The sequence below is a fragment of the Melanostigma gelatinosum genome (genome assembly GCF_949748355.1).
Source record: "Melanostigma gelatinosum genome assembly, chromosome: 17".
Taxonomy (NCBI): Eukaryota; Metazoa; Chordata; class Actinopteri; order Perciformes; family Zoarcidae; genus Melanostigma; species Melanostigma gelatinosum.
This window is the reverse complement of record NC_136650.1, coordinates 19,018,243-19,045,278: the sequence shown is the minus strand read 5'-3', so window position 1 is coordinate 19,045,278 and position 27,036 is coordinate 19,018,243. Positions and strand designations below refer to the sequence as shown.

The 27,036-nt window shown below is 44.8% G+C and overlaps 2 protein-coding genes across 2 annotated transcripts; both read right to left on the bottom strand.

Annotated features, from left to right (window-relative positions):
• Positions 1 to 6,626: 6,626 nt before the first annotated feature.
• Positions 6,627 to 18,040, bottom strand: LOC306790944 (SNF-related serine/threonine-protein kinase-like). Its single transcript, XM_079287501.1, has 7 exons — positions 17,762 to 18,040; positions 16,887 to 17,105; positions 15,895 to 16,141; positions 12,165 to 12,306; positions 10,678 to 10,890; positions 10,297 to 10,431; positions 6,627 to 9,283 (listed from the first exon to the last, which is right to left on the bottom strand). The coding sequence occupies exons 1-7, from the start codon at positions 17,882 to 17,884 to the stop codon at positions 7,948 to 7,950; spliced, it is 2,415 nt and encodes an 804-aa protein (XP_079143627.1). The 5' UTR covers positions 17,885 to 18,040; the 3' UTR covers positions 6,627 to 7,947.
• A 5,894-nt stretch (positions 18,041 to 23,934) lies between these two features.
• Positions 23,935 to 26,577, bottom strand: rpl14 (ribosomal protein L14). The gene is made up of 6 exons (XM_079288770.1): positions 26,491 to 26,577; positions 25,417 to 25,518; positions 25,232 to 25,326; positions 24,916 to 25,015; positions 24,492 to 24,545; positions 23,935 to 24,030 (listed from the first exon to the last, which is right to left on the bottom strand). Exons 1-6 carry the CDS (start codon positions 26,491 to 26,493, stop codon positions 23,971 to 23,973), a joined length of 414 nt encoding a protein of 137 aa, XP_079144896.1. The 5' UTR covers positions 26,494 to 26,577; the 3' UTR covers positions 23,935 to 23,970.
• Positions 26,578 to 27,036: the final 459 nt, after the last annotated feature.

The following is a 27,036-nucleotide window of genomic DNA, read 5'->3' as shown; positions in this document are numbered from 1 at the left end:
TGCTAAGACACAACTGCAGTGACATAATAGGGTCAGAGATGGGAGCTGGACTAAAAATAGGCCTTCTGTTTCAAGGGGGGGCATAAGTGAAAGTACCCCTCCGGACACAAGTATGGAAAAATATTCTGCGATGAATAATATTTAGTTTAACATGGTTTTCCAACATAAAAAGGAAATAAATGAAAAAGGAGGGCTGGAAGCACATCTTTCTCCCTCAGTGGGAAATTCAGGATTTATGAATATGCAAATATCACAGACCAAATGCCCCGCCCACCACCTTTGAAGAGCTCGTTAGAAGAAAGATTGGAGAGTTAGTTCGTGAGATGTTAGTTTGTTACTGGCAGCGGCTGACACAACGTGTAGAGGAATATGATGAGAGACATTTTTCAGAGGAGAGGATCTTTAAACAACTCGGCCCTTTACTTTACCAGCAAACATACATTTTGTGAATATTAGTCAAAAAAATAGCTGGAACCAAAAAAGCAATTTTTTTCTCTTGACATTTGTCCATTCATGTGACATTTTGTGTAACTGTTAGCAGTTACTCCATACACTGACTTTATATTTACATCCGCCCTGTTTTTGCGCTTCAAACTCAATTCTCCTCTTGGAGAATTGAGTTTTCTACAAATGTTTCCCACAAGGGAAAACAGAAGTCACCATATTATTATATATTAAAATACTTACAAGGTCTGTGACGTGGCTTTATTACAATGCACAATGTTGACAAAATCTGTTTTCTTCCATCCATTCTTCTTCCTTGTCAAAACCTGCCAGCCTGCTTTACCCACAATGCACCTTGATCGTAGACATTTCTGTCAGAGATTCAGGCGTCTTATGCTAGCAGTGGCTAACGTAGCCTTCAGTCTCTATGCAGAGATGAGGAGCGTGATATGGAGGTCTGGTTTGCTCACTTCTTTCTAACTTCACACACCAGTTTATTTTCTTTTTTAAACTTTTAGTCTTCAGACTAACTAACCAACCGACGTCGTCTCAAGTGACCCCAAACTCCCTCTGTACACACTAAAGCTTTATTCAACTTTATACAACCTGTAAGCAGACTTTGATGCGTTCCCATGATGTTTACATACCAGCAAACATGGATGCAATTTAATACATTTTTAAAAGGTGTTGCATGTGGAAGGAAATACATTCAACGCGTGTGTTAGGCGTTACATATAACTTGAGTTTGTGCACAGCAAACCCTCAACAGGGCACCTTTAACACGGTGACTTTTTATTTCCAATGATTGTCTCTGATGGCTTTGATGCAGAGGGTGAACAATAGTATTACGATGTGTTGTCTTTGAGCACCCTGGCCTGTCACCTCTGCCCGTCTCTGTCATTGACCTGTCCCACCCAAACTGTCTCCCGGCAACAGGGTAGCCACGGAGACGGATTATTTTGGATCTCCGAGCTGCTGGAAGTGACGCTGCGGTTTGGACGGGCTAATTATGGCTTGCTTGTTCTTCTTGAGGAAGCTGGCTGGCTGCTTGTCAATTCAGGGAGGAGCGTTCAGCCGAGCTGCACTCGGGGGGTGAGGTGTCCAGGCCTCCGTCCCTGATACTCACTTAATAAGCTTCCAGGCTTATTCGTCATGCCTCTCTCTCTCTCTCTCTCTCTCTCTCTCTCTCTCTCTCTCTCTCTCTCTCTCTCTCTCTCTCTGTCACCCACTCAGTCACATGGGCACGAAATCATTTCATTAGGATAAGCGAAACAGGCGAGAAAAGTGACAGGAGCTTTCATACTGGGTTTTGGATATAATTGAAGGCTTGAAGGCCTGAAATAACTGCACATTAAAGGTGTGTGCACACAGAAACACACACACACACACACACACACACACTGTGGCTGCTGGCAGCCTATCAGCTCTCGGTTTATCTTTAATCAGCACCACCACTTGCAGGTTTGTGCAGCCAAAGCATCAGGATCACCGCTTTAACAGCTAACAGTCACATCTCTCTCTGACCTGCAAGACCAAACTGCTATTTCACTGATTGTTCTCACTCATTTTGGGGCTGTAACCCAAAGTGTAAATACTCAATACTTAAACACAAATTAAGATGTGAACGAACATGCGGTCAGTCTTCCAGAAGGCTGTCCTGGAGCAGCACCTCTCTGTTTTTGTTCATAGGTATCGATCCCCTCAGTGCCAAAGCCCCATAAAATTGTGTTCATTTTTCATGTGACAATCCACTGCTCTAATGAGATGCCTGCATCGAGCACGCACACACACACGCACACACACACGCACACACACACACTCCCCATTGTCTAACCCAAACAATTGTAGCCTGCCTATGAGTGACTGATGATATTTGCAGTCCAGAGATTTATTTATGCAGCTATGTTGACAGCCAGACTGATTTGCACAGTAAAAAAAAAAAAAGGACGATATTTCAATGAAGTCTGTGCAGCACGGCTATGTTGTGAAATCAAAGTAATATCTATCTATCTAGAAAATAAATTCCCCCTACCAATGATCTCAAAGGAACTGTTATTTTGCAAAGAACTCCCAAAAAATCCTCTCAGCCTTTACGCAGTGAGAGCACTTCACAGCACCTCGCAGCTCTCACATTACACCAACGGCGTCAGGGACTAATGATCACAGCGTTTCAATTCTGACTGAGTGCATCAGGAACAAATATCAGACTCAGAGCTGGAGATTGCCAGCTGGTAGGTTATTCTCCACAGACACAGCACAGGAAAAGACTTCTCTTCACCTCGCAGACGGAGCGAAATGGATCCAAAGAGGCATTGAGACTTCAACATCGAGACTCATGGGAAGGCATCTCGTCATCATGGGACCGACACTGAAGTGCTGCTGATTCATAAAATCCTGTAAAGCGGGTAATTTCTCTCTCTTCACTGAAACTATTGATTCTGCAGAACGGAATCTGGTCTTGGAGCCGCCTGTCATCAAACTGCTTGTTTACATCGATTTAAAAAGTACAGCTGGGTCTTCCTCTCCCACTTACTTATACATATAATGCAGCAAAGCGTTGAAATATCTTTATTTTAAAGCGACTATAATCCATATTTTTATATCACAAAGGATCACATGACAACCTGAATGTGAAAAAGTTGCTCATAGTGATGAAGGCACAGAGAATTAACAGCCAAATGGTCAGTTCTAAGGAGCATTTTAGCATCTTTCAGCTCATTGTTTTGGTTTTATGGCATCATTTTCTGCTGCAGCAAACAAGGTCTGAAACCCCAATGTACCCGTTAAGAGCTGGTGACTAGCTTAGCAGCTAAAGAGCATTTAGAACCAAACCAGGGCTAAAAGCAAGTAAAGATTGGACCAGGTGGCCAGAAACACAAATGCTACATGCTAATGTTAAATGACTGTTTTCACAGGCTAAGTAATACTTTCAATGACAAATAAGTTATTTTAGTAAAATCAATGACGTGCTTCTTTAAAACCAAACAGTGGCTGTTTATCGTGATGCATGTAACGTGAGATGTGTTGCAGGATGTTGTAAGATGTTGGACAAATCGTATGAGGAAACGTTGGCACTGCAACCCTTCCTCACATTCTGTCTTTTTTTAATTCATTTTTTACACATTGCACCTTGAAAGCGAACCTGCAGTCATCTTGGCCTCTGTGCTGAGCTGCTTCGTGACTTCCTGTTTAGCAGCAGTGTTGTGAGAAACTTTTATCGCTGTGATGCAAAATGTTCTCCAGATGTGTCCTACCTTCCTCACAGTGCAAATGGTTTTGTTGTTTGTTTTTTTCACATCCTTTTCCTGCCGTTTGCCCTGTTGCTGTGTGCTCCTTTCATTCCACATCACATGATTTGAGTTTCACAGGTTTATTTGATGTTAAATTGCCATGGATTCTATTGTCTTCCATGTAATTACTGTAATAGGGTTTTTTATACCCTCCTGTCACAGCTAATGAAGAGTTCCCTTTAATTGACTTGCTGTCCGTTCTCCCTCTCTCTCCCTCCCTGTCTGCTCTCTCTGGCAGTCCTTGGTTTCACATTGTGTGAGATGGGCAAACACACTCAGTAACACTCTGAACAAGCATACAGAGGCTCCATCAGATGGCCAAACACTGTCTGTGTACTCTGAGACCAACTGTGTGTGTGTGTTTGTGTGTGTTGTGTTGCGCTGGTTGGGCATGGTCACAAAGAAAGGAAGTTTTAAAATAACAGAGGAGTGTAGTGTCTCAGCAGGCTGTATTTAGTCTAAGAGGTGTGGGATCCGTCTGGCTTGCTGACAGTGTGTGTGTGTGTGTGTGTGTGTGTGTGTGTGTGTGTGTGTGTGTGTGTGTCGGGGGGCTTTGTTCCTTAAAGCAGTTTCATCAGCAGCTCCACTGACAGCCTGCTGACAGGAGTTCAGCCTCAACATTCAGCTCCACTGGCGGTCAGATGAAATGCTCTGCTGACAGACAAGAGACCATACAATGTTATAACAGGGACCAACACAAAAAAAGGAAATAAGTGCAACAATGGCCGATGATACTGAACCTGCTGTCGCTATACACCGAGAAGAAAAAAAGCTGCTCTAAGAAGAGACGGCTAATTTATGTGAACATTTTCAAATGATTAAAGGTGCAGCATACAGGATTCAGAGCATCAACTATTATATCTGTAAATATATAGTGGAGTAATGTCTGAGCAGACAATGAAGTCACTCTCCCTCTGTGTGTGTGTGGTGTAATCAGAGCTTCTCCTCTCTTTGTTGACTTTGTTTTCGTGCATGCGAGTGTTTTTTCTTTCATGACCTCTGTATTTGAACAGATGTATATTCTGTTATCGTATTCAAAAACATGCGGTTACCTCTGAATTGAAAGGAGACGTCTCCGTCTGATTCTAACATGTTTCCCATAACCTACAAAAAGAACAAAAAAGTGTTAAAAAAAGAAAAGAAAATCGAGTTTTGTATGTCAGTAAAGGATTAACTTTAACAGACCACTGCTGTTAATGCGCACTGACATGATACTCCGTCCGCTGCTGTGAGCGCGGCGTCTGTTTCCCTGCTAGTCTGACGGACTGATCCCCTGCATATCACACAGCATCCACTGTAAACGTCATCTGTCGACCCCGGAGCTCATCTGGTCTGATCTGATTTCCTCCCAGCTGGCTGATGTGGAACAGCAGCCCAGATGTTGCAGAGATTACAACTCCCTGCAGTGTTTGGGGGTGAAGCTTCGAGACCATTGAGGAAAATAAACACGATGATAGAATTTGTCCTGCCCATCCTGCTCTATCGTCCTCTTCTCCTCTCTAGAAAAGTATTTCTTTTTTTCCAACTCATGGTTTCAGCAGGATGTTATATCACGTGTGTCGTGTCGGAGGCCTCCCTGGCCTTCACCTACAAAATATCACTCAAAGAGACACGTACCAACCAGGAGGAGACTCACAATGACCGCAGAGAAACATTAAAAAACTACAAAGAGACCAAAACAATAACTAAGAGATCCACAACAGCTGCAACGAGACACAGAGAGACTCACAACGGCTATGAAAAGACACAAATAGACACAAAGAAACTATTAAGAGACACCAAACATCGAGAAAGAGTTGCAAAACAACTACAAAACAATTAAAGTGAAACAACTACAGAGAGAGACACAAAACCACGACAAGACACAAAACAGAGCGATGCAAAATGCCTACGAATAGACCAAAACATGTACAAAAAGAGAAAAAAACAACTAAAGTGAGACAGAAAATGACCACAGAGTAACAATACAGTCTCATAATCCGCTCATGCTAACAGAACAAAGGCACTCAATTGATGTCTGCCTTCTTCTGTGGCACGTCATACCTTCATGTACACGGAATGGATGAGATTCATTTCAATGGTTAAAAGATGCTCAACTATGTCTGGCAGTTTTGGGAGCAAAGTTTACAAAAAATGAAGCAATACATGAATCAAAAACATTAAAGTTTTAAACTACCAGGGATTCCTTTCCCTGTGTGCAGATGAAGTAAAGGTGACCAAACGAGACCCGGCCAAGCAGACACACAGAAAAACGAAACGTTTAAGCGTCATATACATTCACAGAGCTTACTTTCTGCGACATTCTATAATCCAATGGAACATCCCCATTGGATTGTTGTCGAGGGAACCAGTGTGACGCTAACTTCCTGGATATCCTACAAAAATACTTCATCCCCGCAGAACCCTTTTAGGAGGGAACCACCTCACCCTCAGACACTTTAACTTCTCTGTCAGAAAGAAAATCCTCCTCTGTGTCGTTGTGATTCACCGTAAAGAAGCGCTCTTCAGCCGGCTCCTTTCTCTGCATTCATGAGGTGCTTTGCTTCGACCGTTCGAGGTTGAATGTGTGTCGAGGGCGGGATATGAGGCTGATTCACAGCTGGACTATTCCAAGTTGATTTGGGATGCGTAAAAGGAAATTGAACACCGGCAGGTGTTTGCGTTGTATAAAAGAGACTCCTGATCAGACAATAGTGTGAATGTAATGCTGCTTGTATGGCTGCACAACAGATGCCCTGATATTTTTCCTTTCCTTTCAGATCTATAAAAAGGTGGAAAATCAACTGTCGCTCAACAAAAAGTCAAGAAATGGACTCTTTATTCACATCATTTCCTTTTAATATATCTCTATCATATACAGTACAATATGCTCAAGACAGATTTTATGGCACATCCATTTTTGTTGTACATTTTGCAGTCGCTGGTTTCGTTGTGAGGCTACGGTAAAGTGACCGCTTGAATCTGTTACTTAGGTAGATACAGCAGCTGGATTGACCTCAGTGGGCAAGAATAATGTTGCTACAGCAAAAAACACATGCACCGATCAAGTTATATATTCCACTCGGGGTGGGTCACACATCCAGTTACACAGACCGATACTCGACGGGGCGGTGTTGTTATGTTCTACTGAAAACCCCTTTTGTTGTTTTTGTCTTGGAATATGCTACATGTGGCTACCGTGATCCTGGAAAGCACACGCTTTCGGTTCCACCCAGAAGTCCTTCCCTTTGAATGGAAAGAGCTGCCATTGCTTGTGTAATAGTTCTGTTCTTCTCCTGCCGCCAAACACACTTCTACCTCTGGGTTCAACCAAAAGCTTGGACATCCAGCAGGAGTGGAGAATAATGGTGTGTACGGTTCTAGTATTCAGGTTTACTACTGCGACACAACTTTACCGTCAATACTACAAGCACAGAGTACTGCTCGGAGGGTTATTCACATATGTACAGCCTCTGCTGTGTAACTGCGCAGAGACTTGGCAAGCGAGCGTGCCTTCTTCTTTCTGAGTCTGCGGAGCACGTTGGAGATAGAAAAATAAAACAGTGATAAGACTACAAAATACTGTGACGCCACCATCACACTTTAGTGCCGCTAAGTCCATTTTCACCCTGTTCTTTGTCCTCATTTCAATGAAAAAACACAGGCATAACTTAACCCGTTCAGTCGGAATAAAAAAAAACGCATTAAAAAGGATTGTCTCAAAGAAAGAATTCTTTAAAAATAATAGTTAAAAAAAACAGCATCAAGTACGACAAAAATACAATATGCAGCATGACACTAAAACTCATCAGGTATCCCTTTTTTACCAGCTTATCAGAGAGTGATGCAGGTGTGCGTGTGGATGTGCACATGTGTACATACAGTATATACAAGTGTGTGAGGAGCAGGGATGTGAGCACCTCCCGTGTCCGTTCCCATACTTAATGTCTCTTCTTTAAACACACCGCGGGGGTTTAAAATGTCCCTTTAGTGTTTCCGTTTAATCTGCTGAAAGTGCTTCACATACTTGGCATGGCAACCAGTGTCCTCCACGGAGACTTTTTAGCATCTCTAAATGTGCAAAGTAGGCATTTTGGACTCCCTCCCTGTTATCCTCCGCCGTAAGTGTTAAATAATAGGAAACCGCATTGAATAAGTCAAGAAAAGCGAGACGATAAGGGGATGTACAGACGAGCGTGGAGGTGCAGCAGGTGATGGAGCGTCTGTCGGCGCTCTAGATGACCTGGCAGCAGCTGTGTGGGGTGGGAGTACAGAGCAGACCCTCCTTGGTGCTCCGGTGGATGTTGACGGACAGAGTCTTGTCGCTCATGGGCATCTGTAGCACGCGGTTCTTCATGTTCCTGTGGTTCTCCCTGGCCAGGTCCAGCTCTCCGAGCCTCAGCGTGCCCGTGCAGGAGCCCTCCAGCAGCGGGTCTGCCAGCGCGCCTCCCAGCGGGGGCTGGTGGTGGTACAGGTTCCCCCTGGGTGAGGGGCCACCGAGGAGCGAGACCTTATCCAGGCTGCCGGTGGAGCCGCCCATGCACATCCTCCACATGGGACGGTCCTGGGCGTCCACGCCAACAACGGCCCCGCTGCTGCCGCCACCTCCTACACCTCCTCCTACACCTCCTCCTCCTCCTCCTCCTCCCCCTGTCAGGTTGTGGAACTGAGAGCTCAGGCACAAGCTCATCAGCTTTAAGCTTTCCACCAGGCCGCTGGCAGCTTTGGGGGTGCCCTTGCCTTGGCCCGAACCTGATCCAGGACTGGTGCAGTTGGAGGGACTTCCCTGCCCTGATCCCCTTTTCTCTCTCTCCTCTTTGCTCCCTCCTCTCTCGTCCCCCTGTCCGCCTGCAGTCACCGTATCTGGTTTATGGTGGCTCGCCGTCTCGTCGTCACTAGTCTCCGAGCTGGGAGTGAAAGCGGCAACCGGTGCCGTTACACCGGCTGTTTTGGGCGATAATATGAGCGTGGGCAGTGATGGTATTCTAGAGTTCAGATCGAGGCTGAGGCTGAGGCTGGGTTTGGGCGGGCCGAATCCATGCAGCTCCCTCCTCGCCTCCTCTTCCTCCTCTTCTTCCTCCTCCTCCTCTTTGTCCTCGTGGATCTGGTTGAGAACTGGAGCGCTCATACGGGACGTTAGCCGATTAGCAGAAGAAGACATGGATGAGGAGGAAGAGGCTTTGCAGCGAAGCACCACCTGAGCAGGAAGCGCAGAGGGCGATAAACAATTATCTTCCCCTTCTTCTTCCTCATCCTCCTCCACGCTGAACAGACTGGGACTACGAGGTTTGCAAGGGCCCGCTGAGGTCAGAGAGCCCAGCCTGAGGGGGTTGGAGTGGGGCTTTACCAGAGGCCGGAGCCCCCTCTCCTGGTTCTGTCGAGCAGGCGGCTGTGTGTGGCTTTCCTGCCGCTGGCTGAGGTCCAGCAGAGCCGTTTTGGGCCTGGGGCCTTTGTGGAGGCTCTCAGCACTGCGGGCAGGTGACTGCGGCCCCCCGGGGTGGGAGATAGTCGGACCCCCCAAGCCGTCACTGACATCCTGGTGAACGTCCACTCTGGTGGGCCAGGACTGCCTGTGAAGGGTTAAAAACAGGGTTTAGGGAGGTTGAGCAGAATTAGCAATACTGCAATTATATATTTACACTTCCAAACATTTCATCAAGTCATTTAGTTGCATGCTGACACAAAAGAACTTAGTTCAACATATTGGTTCATTTGCATATTTGCTTTATTTCCAAGAGATAAATTGAAATCACTCTCATGAAAAAAGCTCACGAAGGAACACATTGTATTGCCAAGAAATAATGACAGCAAATAGTGTAACTCCACCTAATGGCACAAACTGTCATTTGTACATTTGAACAAGAATGTTAAACGAAGACATTGTTCATATTTTATTCGGTCGGAGTGGTTTTAAGCAAGTTCAGATTCATGTAATGGTCACGTTCTCTGTCATTTCACGTCAAAACCGTGCTACGGGTGGGCATCTGCGTCAGTTGTCTGAAAGCTGGAACTCTGACCAATGAATTAGCATGATGCAAACACAGCTGAGATAACCAACAGCATAGCGGCTGCTTGGCTAATTATACATTACAGACGGGCGGTCGTGCTTGGTGTGTGAGATGTGAAGCAAAACGAGAAGTAGCATGGTCAGACTACAGAGCGGATGGTGAATATGCTATTATCATTTCATTGTTTGATGACCTATATTTCAGCATTAGTTCCAGATATCTAGCTGCTAATGCTAAAGAGGAAAAGGGTCTGATTGCTTTTTTTGCAAGATTGCAATTTTAGTACACGCCAACCATCTCTTATATCTCTTGAATTTCAATTTGTTAATAAGAAGACAAATTTAATATCCACGATAACGTTGCTGATCTGAAACCTCTCGTCTATTCTCAGTCTGTCCTTCAGTCTCTGCTGAAAAGCCTCCGTCCGTCCATTCTGCTGTCAAACTTGTCTTTTGGAAACTGACAGCACACAGCCCTGCAGAGGCAGCACTCTGTCAATCTCAAGGAGTGTGTGCGTGTGTGCGTGTGCGTGTGTGCGTGTGTGTGTGTGTGTGTGTGTGTGTGTGTGCGTGTACCTGAACTGGGCCTTGCTGGGGCTGGGTGATCGTGTCTGGCTGTGCTGCTCCTTCTCTTGCTTCTCCCTCAGCATCCTCTCAGCCAGCAGGAAGTATGTAGCCGTGATGTGGTTGTACTGATTCGACTCCAGAGCCCTGGAGGTGATGGAGAGAGAAATCAAAACACACACACACACACATCAGCACGCTGAGCTGCACCGAACCCTGACCGTGAGTCAAAAGGAAGTGACGGGAGGGTGGAGATTTGATTTGACATGGCGACAGCTCAGGACTGACTGCCAGCTGGTTGTTAATGGCAATTACACTCTTGACGACACTCAATTTAGATTTAGCTGGACGAGTGAACCGTGGCGAATGTATGTGAGATCGAGGGACACGTACTCAGTTATGGTATCTCGATCTTCGATGCCCCCAAGCACCATGCGCTGGATGATGGAGCCGTGCTCCTCCTCCGACAGGCTGCGATGGGACACCAGAGGCGTGGACAGCTTGGTGGCCGGGGAGGGGTCGACGCCTTGAAGCCATTCGTGGGCCCCGATCTCCTCTAGGGTCGCTCGTTTCTTGGGGTCCCTCTGCAGCATCCGGGCTATGAGGCTGGAGGGAGTCACAGAGGGGATCAGCATCGTGGAGGAGCATCTGGTCGAGCTGTGTTTCTAGATACACATTAATACTCAGAGTAGTTGGGATAACAATAAGTTGGCATTCAGACAGGTTTAACCACCAGGTTACCCAAATGGTCAAATTATTACCCAAACTGCCCGCTGTAAACATCCATCACAGTTTACAGGCTGACTTCTGGTTGAACTTTGACCCACTGGACTTGCCGTAGTAAGTGTAAGCGTACAGTTGTCCTGACAAAATGTACACAATTGCGATGTTCTCACTTTCAGTTTTACCTCCAAATAAACTGCTTCAGATTAAACTGTTGGCTTGTTTACGATCTAATCGTCCGAATGCTCATGTTTCTTACCCCAACGTTGAATACATCACCATCACTACTGGTAGAAATAGAGGCCACAAAATGCCTGCGAATAGGAAGTGAGACTTCGGTTCCAACGAACCAGAAATGATAAGCAAGTTAGCTGGAAGCCACACAGCTGATGATTGAGCCAGTGATTGTGACACCAATAGACAGCTGATGCCAAAACGTTGCTGATAAGGTTATAATAAAACAGAATTCCTTTAAAATAGATCTTGTTGCATGTCATATCTCCCTCTGTGCCACATTCACTGTCTGCCTCTTCACTGTCAACTGTCCAATAAAGGCAAACATGCCGAGAAAAAAACTTTTAAAATCGGATCTTTTCAGTGTCTTCTGCCTCCAGCGTGAGAGATAAGATGCACTTCATTCAACAACATACTTTTGGTGTATTTGATCAATGACTCTGCTGTCATGATAAAAGGTAAAGTACAAAGATATTAGACATCACCACAAAATAACCACCTCTGCAGCTGATATTCAAGAGCACTGTTATCAGTGTTTGCCTTTGGGATAATCCCGTAAACAAGCTCTCCACCTCCACCAGTCTAGCAGAGATCGGTGTTTTCAAAGCTACAGTCATTCAAGAATGTATTCAGCATCTACTTCGCCCTGCTCTGCTTCGATGCACAGCTAAACCCTCACAATGATAAAAATAGAGGGCCGATTTTAAAGGGTGCATTCGATCCACTTAACGCAGCGCTGCGTCTCCGGTGGAGCCGCTGACTGCAGCAGCGAGCGAAAAGCAGGAGCAACGGGGAGCGGCAGAAGAAGAGAGGCCGCTCCTCTCTTCTTCACACATCTATAAACATGAAATATGCAGCACCTGCAGAGTACTCCGTCCATCTGTGTGGGTCTGTGTGGGTCTGTGCTCGTGCGTGTTACTCACTCTCTGCATGCATGGGAGATGTGTTCCGGCACTGTGTATTTACAGTCCATGATCATGGTGAGCGTCTCGCTGTCGTTGGCCTCCTGGAAGGGGGGCTGGCCGCAGACCAGCATGAAGAGGATCACTCCCAGACTCCAGATGTCTGCAGAGACACAGACAGAATGCTGTTCGTACCAAAAGAAAGTGTGGACTCAGTGGGATTTTGTTTACGGAAGATGGCCTCAGAAACCCCCCAAATACCCACCAACAAAGTGAGAAACACGTCCTCTCAGCTTAGTGACCTAGATATAACAAAACAAGAGCTGCCCCCCCCCCCCCAGTTCAAATGAAGCATGAATCATATTCGATCAGAGCCATTTCCATAAATATGCACTGGCGTAGGACACATTTGTGTAACCAAGGGTGAGGCTCTGCACTGCTGCCGGCTTCATGCTCACACTCACACACACACATGCATGCACTTCTGCACAGACACGCAGTCCTAGGAAACTGGGTTAATGTGTTCATCACCCCCTCAAAGCGTCACGCAAACTCTCCCTCGATCATCCGTTTTAAAAAAGAGCAACTTTTTGCTCGGGGGCGTCCGCTGGCGCTCTGGTCAGCTGGCTGGTCCACTGACACACATTCCTGCAGTCAGACACCGACTACGAGCAGCGAGACGCTGATGTAAAGCACAGTCTCATCGTCAGCGTGTTGACTTTGGAGAAATATTTACAAGATTTGGGGCTTCATATGTAGAGCGACATGAAGTAATGGAGTGGGGAAGTGAAACAGCAGTTAAAGCAGCGTTAGGATCATCAAAAGTCAGTTGATTTACAATATCTGTCTCCATTTTTGAAGCAACATTAGCAGCAGAGTCGTGTTTCTGGTCTGTTGGTTCTGGGTAAAGTTCGTCCGATTGATCAGAGCCTTTTGTTTACTTTCTTTTTTCTTCTTTCCTCATATTTCCCTTATTGAGAAAGTGGAATTCAAGGGAATTTAAGCGATTCCACAATAAACAGGTTGGCTTGCACTAAAATTGCAATCTTGCAACAAAAAAACAACAATCTGACCCTTGTGCTCTTCAGCATTAGCAGCTCGATATCTGGTTCGTGTTTCGCGCCTATTCATAGAAACTAAGCTAACAGCTGCAGCGTCAAACCAAAACATTGAGCTCAAAAGATGCGGAGAAGCTACAAATGTGAGGTGAAGTGCAGGGTTGCACTTGAACATTACACATATTGATTAGTGCAGCTTTAAAAGGTTAATCCTTTCTTTTCCTTTCCTGCGGCTACTCTGCAGAGATCACTATTTGATCAAACAAAATAACTGACTCTGTGACTCTGACTCTGTGACTCTTTCTCCAAAGATTTTCTGCACAAAGCTTTCCCTCCCATGAATGCAAAGGCCAAATATCAAGTTCTTAATCTGATCACTAAAAACCAAACCGGAAATGCAAAATACTTCACTTCCTGTGAAGCGGATGCCGTCTTCCCCAGAGCCGGCACAGCAGAAGTATCGATGGCTACCTTGAGCAGACCCTGTGCTGGTGTAACTTGCATGTCTATCCTCCCCAGCACCCCCGGTGATACGTCTTCAAACCTCTGCCGTTTGCCAGGAGAGGATTTCCATCTGGTGAAGTCAATGTGCCAGTTTAAACCGTGGGTGGCGAGTATTTATTGCTCCGAGGCTGTGAAGGAGCGTCTCCTGCTGCTGATGGAGGGAATGAAAAAAAAACGCTGCTGCAGTCCCCACTACCATCTTACCCCTCGCCAACGTATCCTAGCAACCGTGACCTCGCGACTTGCGGCCCAAACTTCCTTCCTCAACAACTTTATTTACAAACCAGATGGCTGACACATCTCTGGATAACACCGGTCGCGTCACCGCACATCAGCCTCACTCGAGCTAACGACGCCGGCACTTCCTTGTGTCTTGACGTTGCTCGCCCCGCGGCTGAGTGGGCCGAGTTCAGCATCCTGTCCTGCTGATCATGACACAACATTTGTTTTTCCTTCTACAAATATCCTGTTAAAGAAGCACAGATATGCTCTGAATCATGCAAGTGCCCAGAATATGTTCTTTGTAATTGCTATTTGGTAACTTCATTTTAATATATTTTTTTTAAGTGAAGCTTGCGCTTCTTGAAGAGGAAGCAGAAATCTATATTTAACTTTTCCATTTGCTGGAGACAAAAAGGAGCCCACACACTGCACAACATCAGAAGGCAAAAGGATGCAGGCATCTTTTCATTGCACTTGTTAGTCGTTCATCAACTCCCTGTGTTAAACCTGCGATTTCCCTCTGATTTTCTGTATGATAATAAACATATCACACATTATTTATCCTCGAAATTCCTTTTATTCACTCACACTTTCACACCTTGGGAGCTGGGAGGACAATTTATAGACCAAATGATTATTGAGAAAATAATCATTATTCCTCAGCGTTTTCTCAAAAGAGCGACAGACTCCAAACAGGTCCGACTGGAGATGGCCGAGCGAGGACGGCCTCTTTATCTCCGCAGCAAACCACCTGGCACGTCACCAGCAAACCTCAGCACCACGCCGGCTGTCAGCGGCAGCGATGTAATCCCAGGCCAGGTTACCTCAAAGCCCCGAACGTCAGGACTTCTGGCCTCCGTTCGGCCTGTTCCACATCAAACCGCACCGCCGATAGAATCGCACAACATTACATCCCGGCTGGGCGGATAATCCCCCCCCCCCCCCCCGCAATCAAAACATCATCATCTCAGCTGAATGAACAATGGCGCACGGGCAGAATGAACACGACAGAGGAAAGAACACACACACACACACACACACACACACACTCATGACTTGTCATCTGGGTCAAATGCTCACACAGGCCTTTTTCAGGACAGCTGACCTCACACAGCCATCAGCACACCATCATCCAAAATGCACACATGCAGTCAAATAACTACTCTTGCTTCACTTTCAATGTTGGGGAGCAGCATATCTGCTCGGCCACAGTAGACACGGAGCGAAGGCAGGCAGAAGAAAAGAGCCACAGCGAATCCACTCAGTCAGAAGAACAGAAAGTGCCTCTCTCGCTCTGACGCAGTGGCCTCTGGGTAGACGGAGGGACTACTGATGCGTTCCTCTCGCTCTGCCTCTTGTCCCTTGTTTCTCTCAGTCAACCACCCCCCCCCCCCCTCTCTCTCTCCAAATCTGCACGCCTCTGTTTCATTTCTTCCCCCCCCCCCGTTACATTTTTGATTGAATATCTAAGCTGTGGCTCTGCAAAGGATTGTGACCACCATCGATGGGAGAGAGAGAGAGAGACGGAGGTGAAGGTGGCGGGGGCTGCTCGGGAGCCAATTTCAGCCTGATCGGATCTCAGATTTTATTATACACAGAAAGGCGGATAGAAATGAACTGCAGGTGCGGGGACGGCAATTCTGCGGGTTAAGTTATGGTCTAATTTCAAAACTGGCTTGTTCGCTAACACGATCTGAACCTTGAGCAGTTCCTCCTCCGTCTATCAGCTGGCTGATACAGCTGGCAGTGTGCCATGCAGGGGTTACATCCAAAGTACTACTGTGTAGGCAAAGTGTATTCAGAGATATCAGTAGTCATGTCTGCAGAGAGAGAGAGAGAGTGGGAGACACAGTGAAGGACAGCGTGTACCATGTCCTGCTGCTGGGAACACACGCTGGACTACGGACTGAGACGCCGTCCCATCCCAGTGAAGGTAGAAGCTGTGATCAGCGTAGATAACTCCTCACCTACAGCAGGAGCGTCATACTCGTCGCCCAGCAGTATTTCAGGAGCAGAGTAGGCCAGCGAGCCGCAGGAGGTGTTGAGTGTTTTCCCGGGCTGGAAGCGGTTGCTGAAGCCGAAGTCGGTGAGCTTGACGACGCCCTGCTTCTCGAAGAACACCACGTTCTCCGGCTTCAGGTCCCTGTGCACCACGTGCAGCCGGTGGCAGTAGGAGATGGCGTGGACGATTTGGGCAAAGTAACACTTGGCCACCTTGGAGAGGAGAGACAGGAATGGTAGCAAGCGACAGTAATGAATATCAAAATATATAATATGTCGGTACGTCAGTAAAACAGCAGAATACGCATTCTTATTAACCCTACATGTCCTCCTTACAGTAGGAAAATACAAAATCATCTTAAATTTCTCAAGTAATTCTCCACAATATAGCCTGCATCAATCGAACAAAACATGCAAACTGATTTTATAGCAGAAACATCTTTAGCTTTCTTATCGGCCACCTCATATCGTACCAGTAAGGGATCATAAAACGCTTCATAAAAAGCCACTGTTGCCATTGCAGAGAACGCCTGATCCCTTTTCCCTGCTGGAGGTGCAACGTTACAGCTTTCAATGTCAGACAGTTGCCTCCTGGTGTCTGGAATTGATTCACTTTAAAGAATCGGTATGCGCAATGCATTGGTGAGCTTCTAACTACCTTTGAAGTGTCCTTCACTGCTTTCCCACAAAATAGTCTCAACAAAAGAAAAAGAAAAAAGAACCACATCCAAATGTTGTTTCCTAGAGTTGAACTTAAGTGATTGTCATCCATTCATAGGAGAATTAATATTGATATGATACTTCATTGATCTCCTTTCTCTTGCTTTATCCCCGGGAATGGTGGAGAGCCCCTAAGTCAAGGTTCTGCAGGTGGGTTGAACCTTCATCTCCAGAGGTTTGAGGCGACTCCAGGTCTATGCAACCTAATGGTTAATCTGCTACCCACAATCCCACTCACCTCCTCGGTGAGGCCTCCGTCGTGCTTCATGATGCAGTCGTACATGTCTCCTCCGTCTCCCAGCTCCAGGATGAGGTAGAGCTTGGTGGCCGTGTCGATGACCTCGTAGAGGCGCACCACGTTGGGGTGCTGCACCATCTTCATGCATCGCACCTCCTGGAAAAGGTGCGCCCGCGCCACCGGGTCCAGCTTGGTCTTATCTATCACCTTCACTGCCACCTGGAAGAGCAACGCAATGACAACTGATGATTGGCATCTAGCCCCAAATCTACAACTATCAGCAGCAGCTGCTGCATACTGTGGAGGTTGTTGACTCCTTTTGGACTGAAGCAGCTAATTGCTGATGTATAGTGTTGATACTGAAGATATTGGGCCTCATTGTTGCATTTTTATAGCACCTTCTAGTTTTTCTGACCGATCAAAGAGAGCTGTACACTGTACGTCAACATTCATCCATTCATGCACTGACGGCCGTACGAGGTGCCACCTGCCCATCAGGACTCGAAACTTATTCCCGTTCACAGCCTTCGGGAGTAACTTGGCTTTCAGTAACTGGAGGAACCGGACATCGAACCGCCAATCTACCCGGTCTACCTCCGAGCAACAGCAGCCGCCTCAAACACAAACATTACAAGTATTTCACGTTAAGTCTTGTCTGGTGGGAAACGCCTCGAGAAACAACATGAAGATGTGATGCTAAGACATTCACAAAAGCGAAGAGAAAACACGATACGTTGGCTCATCAATGCACTCATCTCACTTGAGGGACATTACTCAAATATCTGTGTTACCAGTCACCCTTCTTTGATCTGTCTCTAAGGGTGAGTAATCTATTGAAAGCTATTTAAATATGAAGAGCTTCAATCACAGCGGACCTTTTCCCCAGTGAATACGTGTCGGGCCAGTTTAACCACAGCAAAGTGTCCGCGTCCCAGCGTCTTGTCCAGGTCGTACAGCCCGGCGATCTTGCCATCACGATGGCGCTTTAGCCCCGCCATGGCTGCAGGTGGGAAGGGGAGGAGCTGCCTGCTGGTCTCTGGTCAGTTCTCCATCTCCTCCTGGGTAGTTTAGGTGAGGTTCGGGTGATTCTAGACCAGCTGCGGGTCTCTCGAGGTAGATTCAGGGTTTTGACGCCGCTGCTGGACGGTAACTGGAAATATTCACAGAGCGTTGTCCTCCTGCGCTGCCGGTGTTCAATTCAATCCCATCTTCTCCCGATCTGAGGGTGACAATGGTACAAGAGAGATAGCAAATCTAAATCCACCCATTCATAGGAACTCCTGCTGAACCCTGAACCTGTCCGATGAACTCTGTGTGTCATTTAACAACTTAATAAGTTCAAAGTTTCTATAATTCATTCACGACCAAAAGTAAAACACAAAGCGAAACGAAGAGTCTGTAGCCATGCTAGCAGCTCTGTGAGGCGCTTTGAGCTGAATATTAACATCAGCATGCCATCGTGTTCACCATGGCATATTTAACATGCTGATGTTTAAGGGCTTTAATGTTTACCTTGGTTAACATCTTAATTTCGTGTATTATTATCATTTGATAATTACCACGAAACAAAGTGTGACAGGTTTATTGGTCATAAATCAAAGCATTGAACGAATCTGAATTTGGACCTGCTGATGGTGCTCGATGGAATGTCCAATAGTTGTTGAGATATTTCAGTCTGGACCAAAGCGGGAGACCAACTGACCGACTGAGGTTTGCCAACGTCTTCCTGCTGGCGTGACTAAAAATGCCATCTGGGTGCATGTTGGCACATCATTTACCAATAAATGAAAACTAAATGGAGTAGTCCTAGAGGAGTGCACGCCACCACAAGGCCGAAATCATCAGATATACATGAATACATTGTTTATAATTATAATTTTAAACTTTTGTTGTACAGCACATGTTGCAAAGTGCTTTACAATAAAAACAGAACACATTTAAACTCAAAGAGAATGAAATTAACTGAACACATAAAGTAATGGTTTCGTGTATGAAATGTGTGAAAATAGTAAAATGTGAATATCTTCAAATGTTTTGTTCGACCAACAGTCCAAAACCCAAAGAAAAATATCACATGGAACCAGCAAATGTTGATTAAATCACCTTAATTGATTATTGAAACTATTGCAGATTAATATGTGGAATGTCAAGCCACTCGTCAATTAAATGACTATTTTTCAGCTCCAGTTAATATAATGCATCTTTGTGCAATAGTTGTCTGCTATGTTTAGAGTTTTTTCATAATTAATGTTGGTCATTTGATATGTTTTGTCCCCTCTGGGATGACAAAACTCTGAAGCTCACTCAAGCTGTGCACACATGTCCGACCGGCCGCTTTGTTCACCGGAAGCCACCGTCGTCATGTCGCTTCACAGGCCTGATGATGAAACGACGCCTCCGGGGGGGACGTCTGGCATTCCTCTTCCAGGAGTCTACCTGCGTGCCAAGAGCACAGACGATGGCAAAAGACACACGTTGTCCACACAAAAACAACATTCCTGCGAGGTGATCCTCGCCTGCAGGTGTGGCCCCACTCACCTGCGTTCACCGACACAACTGCAAATAAACTGTTGATAGGGAACACGCCTATCAACGCGACGAGACACAGTACGATGGACGAAATGAAAACGTCTCTTAACCCGCCGGCAGTTGCTCAACTGAAACTCTGAAAGCCTAAAAAGCTCTTTTGGGGGTTTTATGTGATCCTCAGTTGAAGGATTGTACTTGTGAGAAAAGAGTGAGTCATTTTTCTTATAATAGGAAGATGACATCTGAATCTGTCTCTCTCTCTCTCACACACACACAAAAGCAAAGTCAACTCTGCTGAACCCTTCGCCTGACACTTACAACGTGTAGGTGTTGATGTTTCAGGAACTGAAGCCGTGAAAGGAGACTCACACACACACACACACACACACACACACACACACACACACACAGACAAAACACACTTATTCCTGCGTTTCTGGTGGCCAGCTGGTGTGTTTGCCAGGATCTGCAAGTCTAAATCTAGACCTCTTATTTATCTCAACAGTGTGTGTGTGTGTGTGTGTGTGTGTGTGTGTGTGTGTGTGTGTGTGTGTGTGTGTATGTGTGTGTGTGTGTGTGTGTGTGTGTGTGTAAAATCACTTGATCTTATTGTCATCAAAATTACAAGGTGAGAAAATGCACTCTATGTGAAAAACATTACACCATTTAAAAGTAAAGATTAGATCATTTTAAGTTGTAGAAATATGTTTTTCTTCTGCTGTCCTATCCTAATACTCTCATGGCCCCACCAGGATATACTTGCAACCCCTCGCAGGAATCCCAATACCCAGTTTGGGAACCACTGCTACTAGAATACAATACAAATATGACAGAAAGTACATCACCAGAGGAATATCATAGTGCCACCACAGGAGTTATGGTCTAACACGAGGTGACATAGACTCAGTAAGTCCCTATAGAAATAATACAGGAACTATATCGTGATTTATCGGTTTATTGTGGCACACTGAATGTGTGCAGCCAACAGGGAACACAATAAAGATAACTATATTTATTCAGTACTGAAACATTATCTTGTCTGTTGTAGGACTATAATAAAGACAACATTGAGAAGTATTTAAACTCTCTGTACACAGAACCACAGGAACACTTTATAATAGTCAAATCATATGCATGATAAATATGTCACTATTGTGGAGTATTAAAGCATTGTTGTGTTCAAACTGTGCTGACCATCCTACACAGCATCACTTATCCCTGTATAGGTGCTACTGCCCGTTTGGGACCCTTCCAACCTCCCCTCCCCTCCCCTCTACTGTCAACATGCCTGCTGGCTGCATCCACAATAACATGACAGCGCAGACCACAGCCTGCGCCAACGGCGCACAGGAAGCTGTCGGGCAGCATTCGAACTAACATGCGTCTCCAAAAGATGCGCATTAAAGAAACGCATCATCCGCCACTGATATCCAGCGGAGCCTACAGCTAACTTGACACATATTACTACGCGGGGCCCACACCGTCCGCATGCATGCGTGCGCTACACCAGTCCTACTTACCACGGAGGCATCTGAAGCAGCGACAGCCGTCCTAGCGGTTCCCTTTTTGCGGAGCTCCGGGCGGTGATCTGCGCGGTTTAACGTGTTCTCGTTCAGTTTAACAGTCGGTACCGACTGACAGAGAACCGACGTTTAAGTCCAATGAGTCCCTGCGTGAGTCTGTCACACTGACAACCCAACCTCCCTCTATCTCTCCCCCTCTCTCGCGCGGTCAGCTGCGTAGAAAAACATCAACACAGGTAGCAGGTATACACAGGAAGTGCAGATTTCAGAATAAAAGCGAAATATTGTATTAGTTCTAGCTTCAGATGTGGAATAAATCAACGTTAGTGACGTTTTGAGTTGTCAAAGGTGATTATTCATTTTATTATTATTATTCTTTTACACGCAAAGGATTATTACATGATGAATAAATTACATTACAGCCGCTTTTATCCAAAGCGATTTACAATAAGTGTATTCAACATATATGTATTCAAGAGAACTACTCGTCACCAGAAGTCATACGTGCATCTCCTTGTTTAAACAAGCATCAAAGAGCATAAACCAGAGCAGAAGTACAGTGCAGAAACAAACCAATACGAATACAATAAGTGCTCAGTGGAAGGCTCAGGGTAGTACTTCTTGATGTCATGGATGTGTAATAATTTCACATATTAAAAATCATAACTTTTATGGGAAATGATCTGCTAGTCTGTGTGGTTGTATATGAATATGTTTGATTCAAAAAACGTTTTTATATATTTTTGTATCTATTTCGTCCAACTATTACAACTTTATTGAACATAAAGAAATGCAACAGCCTTGCAATTGAATTTAACTGCATTATTTTGTATACACACTCTTGAGGTAAATGAGAGAAAATAAGTGTATTTAAATGGGAAAATCCACTCATATATGTGTAATTTATCTTTAGGTATATGTGGCATATACTAAGAGATAGATGAACAATTAATACAAGGGCACAGATGTAGAATTTATAAAACATAGATCGGCTATTTATTATTTCACTGTGTAAGAACTGCTATGACAAAGAATAACTTCAAAGGCGTGATTAACGAGCATGTCGTTTTTTCAGTTAATAGTGGAAATATAGGCAAATAGGTAAAAAAATAAAAATCTAAATCCGTTTTAAGTTGCCCAACAGGATATAAAATTGGCAATCTTTATGTATTGTGGTTTTATTTTGAAGGGCAACTGGTTTGTTTTCCGGTGTCGTTGCTACTGAATGACGGCTCTATCATCACTGCGCATCCTACCATTCAATCTCTGACGTCAGAACTACGCTCAGATAAAAAAGAAAAAAAACGTGTTTATGAGGCCTCATGATAATAAACCAGAGAATGTTCTCTATCTGTTGTGTCTTTACCTGAACCGTCTTCATGTTTGGATCCTGATTTAAGGCATTTAATGCTAAATTATCTGTGAGAGTGAAATATACATATTTATTTTATGGATTTAAAAGAACAATAGGTCATTATAAGCTTTTATACTTCCATTAAGTGGGTGGGCCCGTTGGCCCTCTAACCCCATCAACTGCCACATTTCTCTGGCTGCCAGGTGTGATGTGTTGGGGGTGATGAGAGAGGTAGAGGTGGGGGTGATGGTGAGAGAGGAGGTGTGTCTCTGTTCTCTGCACTCAACCAGCTGGTATGTTCAAGTGTGTAGTTATGTCATATTGAAACGTTCCTCTCTGCGATTTTGAGGTTTGAGGCGATTTAGAGCATGTTTGGCTGGTGACAGGATCTCACATGAGGACTGTGCTGCAGGCCACAGGTGCTCTGTGTAAAATAAGATCATTTTAATGATCATCTGTTACGAGACAAAGCCACGGATTGGCAAGCAGCGCTGTGTGTCGGTGTGTTTGAGTGACACCAGCTCAATTAGATAAGTTTAGATAAGTATTCATTTCCTAACATCACGTGGCAGCAAACAGTTCACCCTTTATTGTTTAACCTGTAGAGGACTTAACCTCCCTGCATCTGAAACGGTGTAACTTTGACTGTGTGCTTCTTTAAAGTAAAAATAAAGACAAGGGGTCAATCAGCACTGTTAGCTGAGACTGCCATCTAGTGGATGTTTGAGGAACGGCCTCTTACAAAACCCATTTCGTCCAACTTTTTGCTTTGTGAATTCCCCATCCCATTTCAAACAACTCACACTATTCATATAAAAATCCAACCAAAACAAATAACAGTTGAGTGGATTCTACGTCAATCCGAAATCATTTAACTTTCAGGAAAAGCGAAGTAGGTAATAAACACCACTGAAAAGTCAACAGCTAAGTAAAGTGCTGCACTATGTACTTGAAGTTTAAATAATAGTAAAGATGTTCTGTTCAGCATAAGTAGATTGGATCATTTCATTTTCTTTGTGCGTTGAGAGAAAATGGAACTTCCGTTTTTAGCGGAACATGATCGGAACCAACGGTGAACTCGTCCCGCAAAGCAATAACTGTCCAAAAGCATTAAAATGTGTCCGATTGATCCCTTCGACAATCATGATAAAATAAAGTGATACATATCCACTATCTAATTGACTGTTTAGGCTTGGCTTATATAAACTCTCTTCCTGTTTTAATTTAGCGATTAAATGTCAAGTGAATTCTTTGAACAGACACTCTTTGGTTTCATCACAATTGAACTGCACAGCTGAAATCACTTTATGTGAAGCAAGAGTCTCAATTTAAACACGTTAGAATAGAGAACAGCCAGAGATCTTAAATCACTCTGTGAAACGCGACCAATTTAAGACGAACAAACAGTCCGGGTCATTTCATGGGACCTTTTCCTTTGGCCTCAAATATCTTCTACTTCAGGTGTGTGTGCCACAAAATACGACTTCCTGTCAAGCAGAAGAAATCTGAAGTGTATTCCCCAGCACCCTTCACACACCAATTTAGAAGAGACATTTAGCGGTCCATAAAAGGTTTATTTATAATAAACGACACACGCGGTGGAAACAAAGCCATTAGAAGAACAGATGAGAACACACAGAAGAACAATTGAACAGCACATTTATTGAGTGAGCAGTGTTCACTTCTTTGCTGCCTCCTTCTGGAGCTTCTTCACCTCGTGCTTGATGATCTTGTTCCTCTGCAGAAACAAAAAGAACAGTTTATTGAAATGAAAATACTCAATGGCGGCTGTCGGATGGTTAGTTACACTAATTGAGCCTTTAACTGAAGTGACACTGGGTGTTAAATCAAGCTGCATCTTGTTCATTAATTATTCTTAAATAATTATTGATCATGTTCAACGATCAGGGTATTCTCATTAGAATTCAGGTCACTGTGCTAAATTACATCACGTTTAGAGCTGTGAGTTTAAGCCAAAATCAAACAATTAGCCGACTGAGGAACACAATGTTGCAACAGGGAAAAAGGCAATTATCTAGAATAAGAATAATGATATGAACATTAATTTACGATTAATCAGAGGGGAAGACGAATGAACAAGATGTGAAATTGTTTTCCTCGGATGTTCTTACTTTACAGGATTAAATTGAGAGCATGAAAGCGGCCTGCATGCAGTGATCGTGTCTTGGTTGGACTTACCATTCTCTTGGCCTTCATCACCTTGTAGCGGTCAAAGTCGGACATGTTTGCTCTCTGCAAAGAGAACAACAGAAGACAAAAGTCAGGGAGTCGTTTACTTTTTCCTCACAAGAATCACCGTAGCGCACAATTTCAGTTTTTGATGTTTATTTTGGGGGTAAATATTATTCATATGTAAACATCATAATAAATCGACAGCAGTGGCAGATTGCCCAACAATGAAATCTGCCACCGGTGTTTTTTTTCCTGGAGTTTGAGCGTGAGTAGCCACGACTTCGGTGTGTGATGCAACTACTGTATGCCATGACTGGTGTGTTGCTCAGGAGCCAAGGAAGACACGTTTTTAGAAATGTCCACTATCAACTGTAACTCAATTACACAAAACGCGTAATATCCGTAATGGCGATAATGAGCAGAGACGTACCCTCTTTCTCGCATCGATCTTCTTGGCCCAGCTGCTTTGTTCCCACTTCTGGTTGACCTCTGCCTTCTCCCAGGCTCTCCTCACAAACTTCTGGCGGGCGCTGTGAACCATCAAATACAGTCAGTACTAATACTGGAGGCATCCTCACACAACCACTTTACAACTAAGAAAAGACACCAGATTCATGTAGATGTCGGCACTTTAAGGCCCTGTGACGTGACAAGTGGACAGTTCTTAATACAAGAAGAGCAAGACAAAAACTAAACCGTACACTGGATTTTTTTGTGTCAAGAAACTATGGGGTGCTCCCGCTCACCTGTGAGGGACTTTGATGACGTAGTCTGTGAGCTGCATGCACTTGAAGGGCATGGATTGCCTCTTCACGCCTGTGCAAGGACCATCAACAAGAGCCTGAAAAGCACAACAAACAAATAAATGTCAACAAGTGGAAAGAAGACGGGTTAGAACGCTGATTAATCCACCATCCTTCAGGGCGCTCACCCTGTTTTGGTCGATGACGTCTACGATGGCCACCAGCTTGCCGTTGTGGGGTCCGAAAGAGATGTAGGCAACACGGCCGATCTCAACGAAGCGTTTGAACACCTGAGGAAGACACCAGAGAGCTGCACGTCAGAAATGACCAACGTTGAAGTAGGAGGTTGGCTGCCTTTTAACGCCACGTGGACAATTGTGTACGAACTTCCGTTACATTAAGAACTGTCTATCACACACACTGGGGAAACTAAATTGTTTCAGAATAATTGTTGTGTTGCACGGTGTATTTATAATGCACCGATTTTTTGTAGTCTACTGGGAGCAGAGCTGGTTCTGCAGCCTCGCAGCAGCAGGAAGGATGGACCTGCGGTACCTCTCCTTCACATACACAAATATATATATATACACACGGTGTGTGAAGGAAGGACCTGCGGTACCGCTCCTTCACACACGGGGGGAATCAGTTGGTAGCTGAAGGAGCTGCACAGAGGTGCCTGGGTGTCCGGCGTGGGAAGTGTTGTCCATCACCCTCCTGTCTCCCACCACCTCCACCGTACCCAGTGGACACCCCAGCACACTGCTGGCCTTCATAACAAGTGTGTTATGTCTCTTCCTGTCGGCTGTCGAGATAATGCTCCCCAGCAGACCACTCCATAAAAGATGGCGGACGCCGTTAGCTAACGAAAACTAGCTAACGTTTCTGCTAACGACAACTAGCTAAACAAAACTAGCTAAACCAAAAACGGATTATATTAAATACGATAGCATGTATTTAAATGTAATAACGTCGTGATTATACCGTCTTATATCAGTCATTGTTCTGGAGACAGAATGAGTGAAATGTGTTCGCTTAGCCGAACATTAACCGACGGACCACGTTGTAGTGCGGGGCAGTAGCCGACATTTTACAGACATTCGCGTTAAAACTATAATATAAAAACATACATCCACACATCAGACACATCACAAATACGCTTGTGATAGTGTTAACAACACTCATGACTGGTGTTGTTCCAGAACAACGAGTTATATGTAAAGAAATTCTACATAGAAAAGCTAACACTCTCATGGCGAACTCACCATGATGGCAGTCCCGGAGCAGAAAGGACGTCGCGGCTTCCGGCTGACGCAAATACTTCTTCCGCTTATACAGTACGCATGCGCAGTCTGTCCTTGGATTATCACATGGGCGTCTTCTCTGCTGCCTTCACGGACACGGTGAAATATCGGATTTACACAAGGTATGTGTATTACACAAAACCTTGTATTTTTTTTTAATAAGGGCCAGCGTCACTAGTTACATGAAAGCCAAGGGTTACCTTCTGTTGTGTAAACATTGTTTTCAGATTAAACATTCCTTAAATGTGTTTTGTAGTTTTCACATTTTAGATGATTGACAACGACACTTCTAAATGGAAGGGCGAATATTTTCCTGCGTTGTTGTGACCCCACATAGCCTTCAAAATAAACAAAAGATTCCGATTTTTACATGCTTTTATTCTTTTTGTGAAAGCAGCTGAATCCAGAGGGGTGTGCAACGGATCACAAAACCCACGGTTCGGATCGGATCACGGTTTTTGAATCATGGATGCATCATTTTTCGGATCAGCAAAGAAAAGGGGAGGA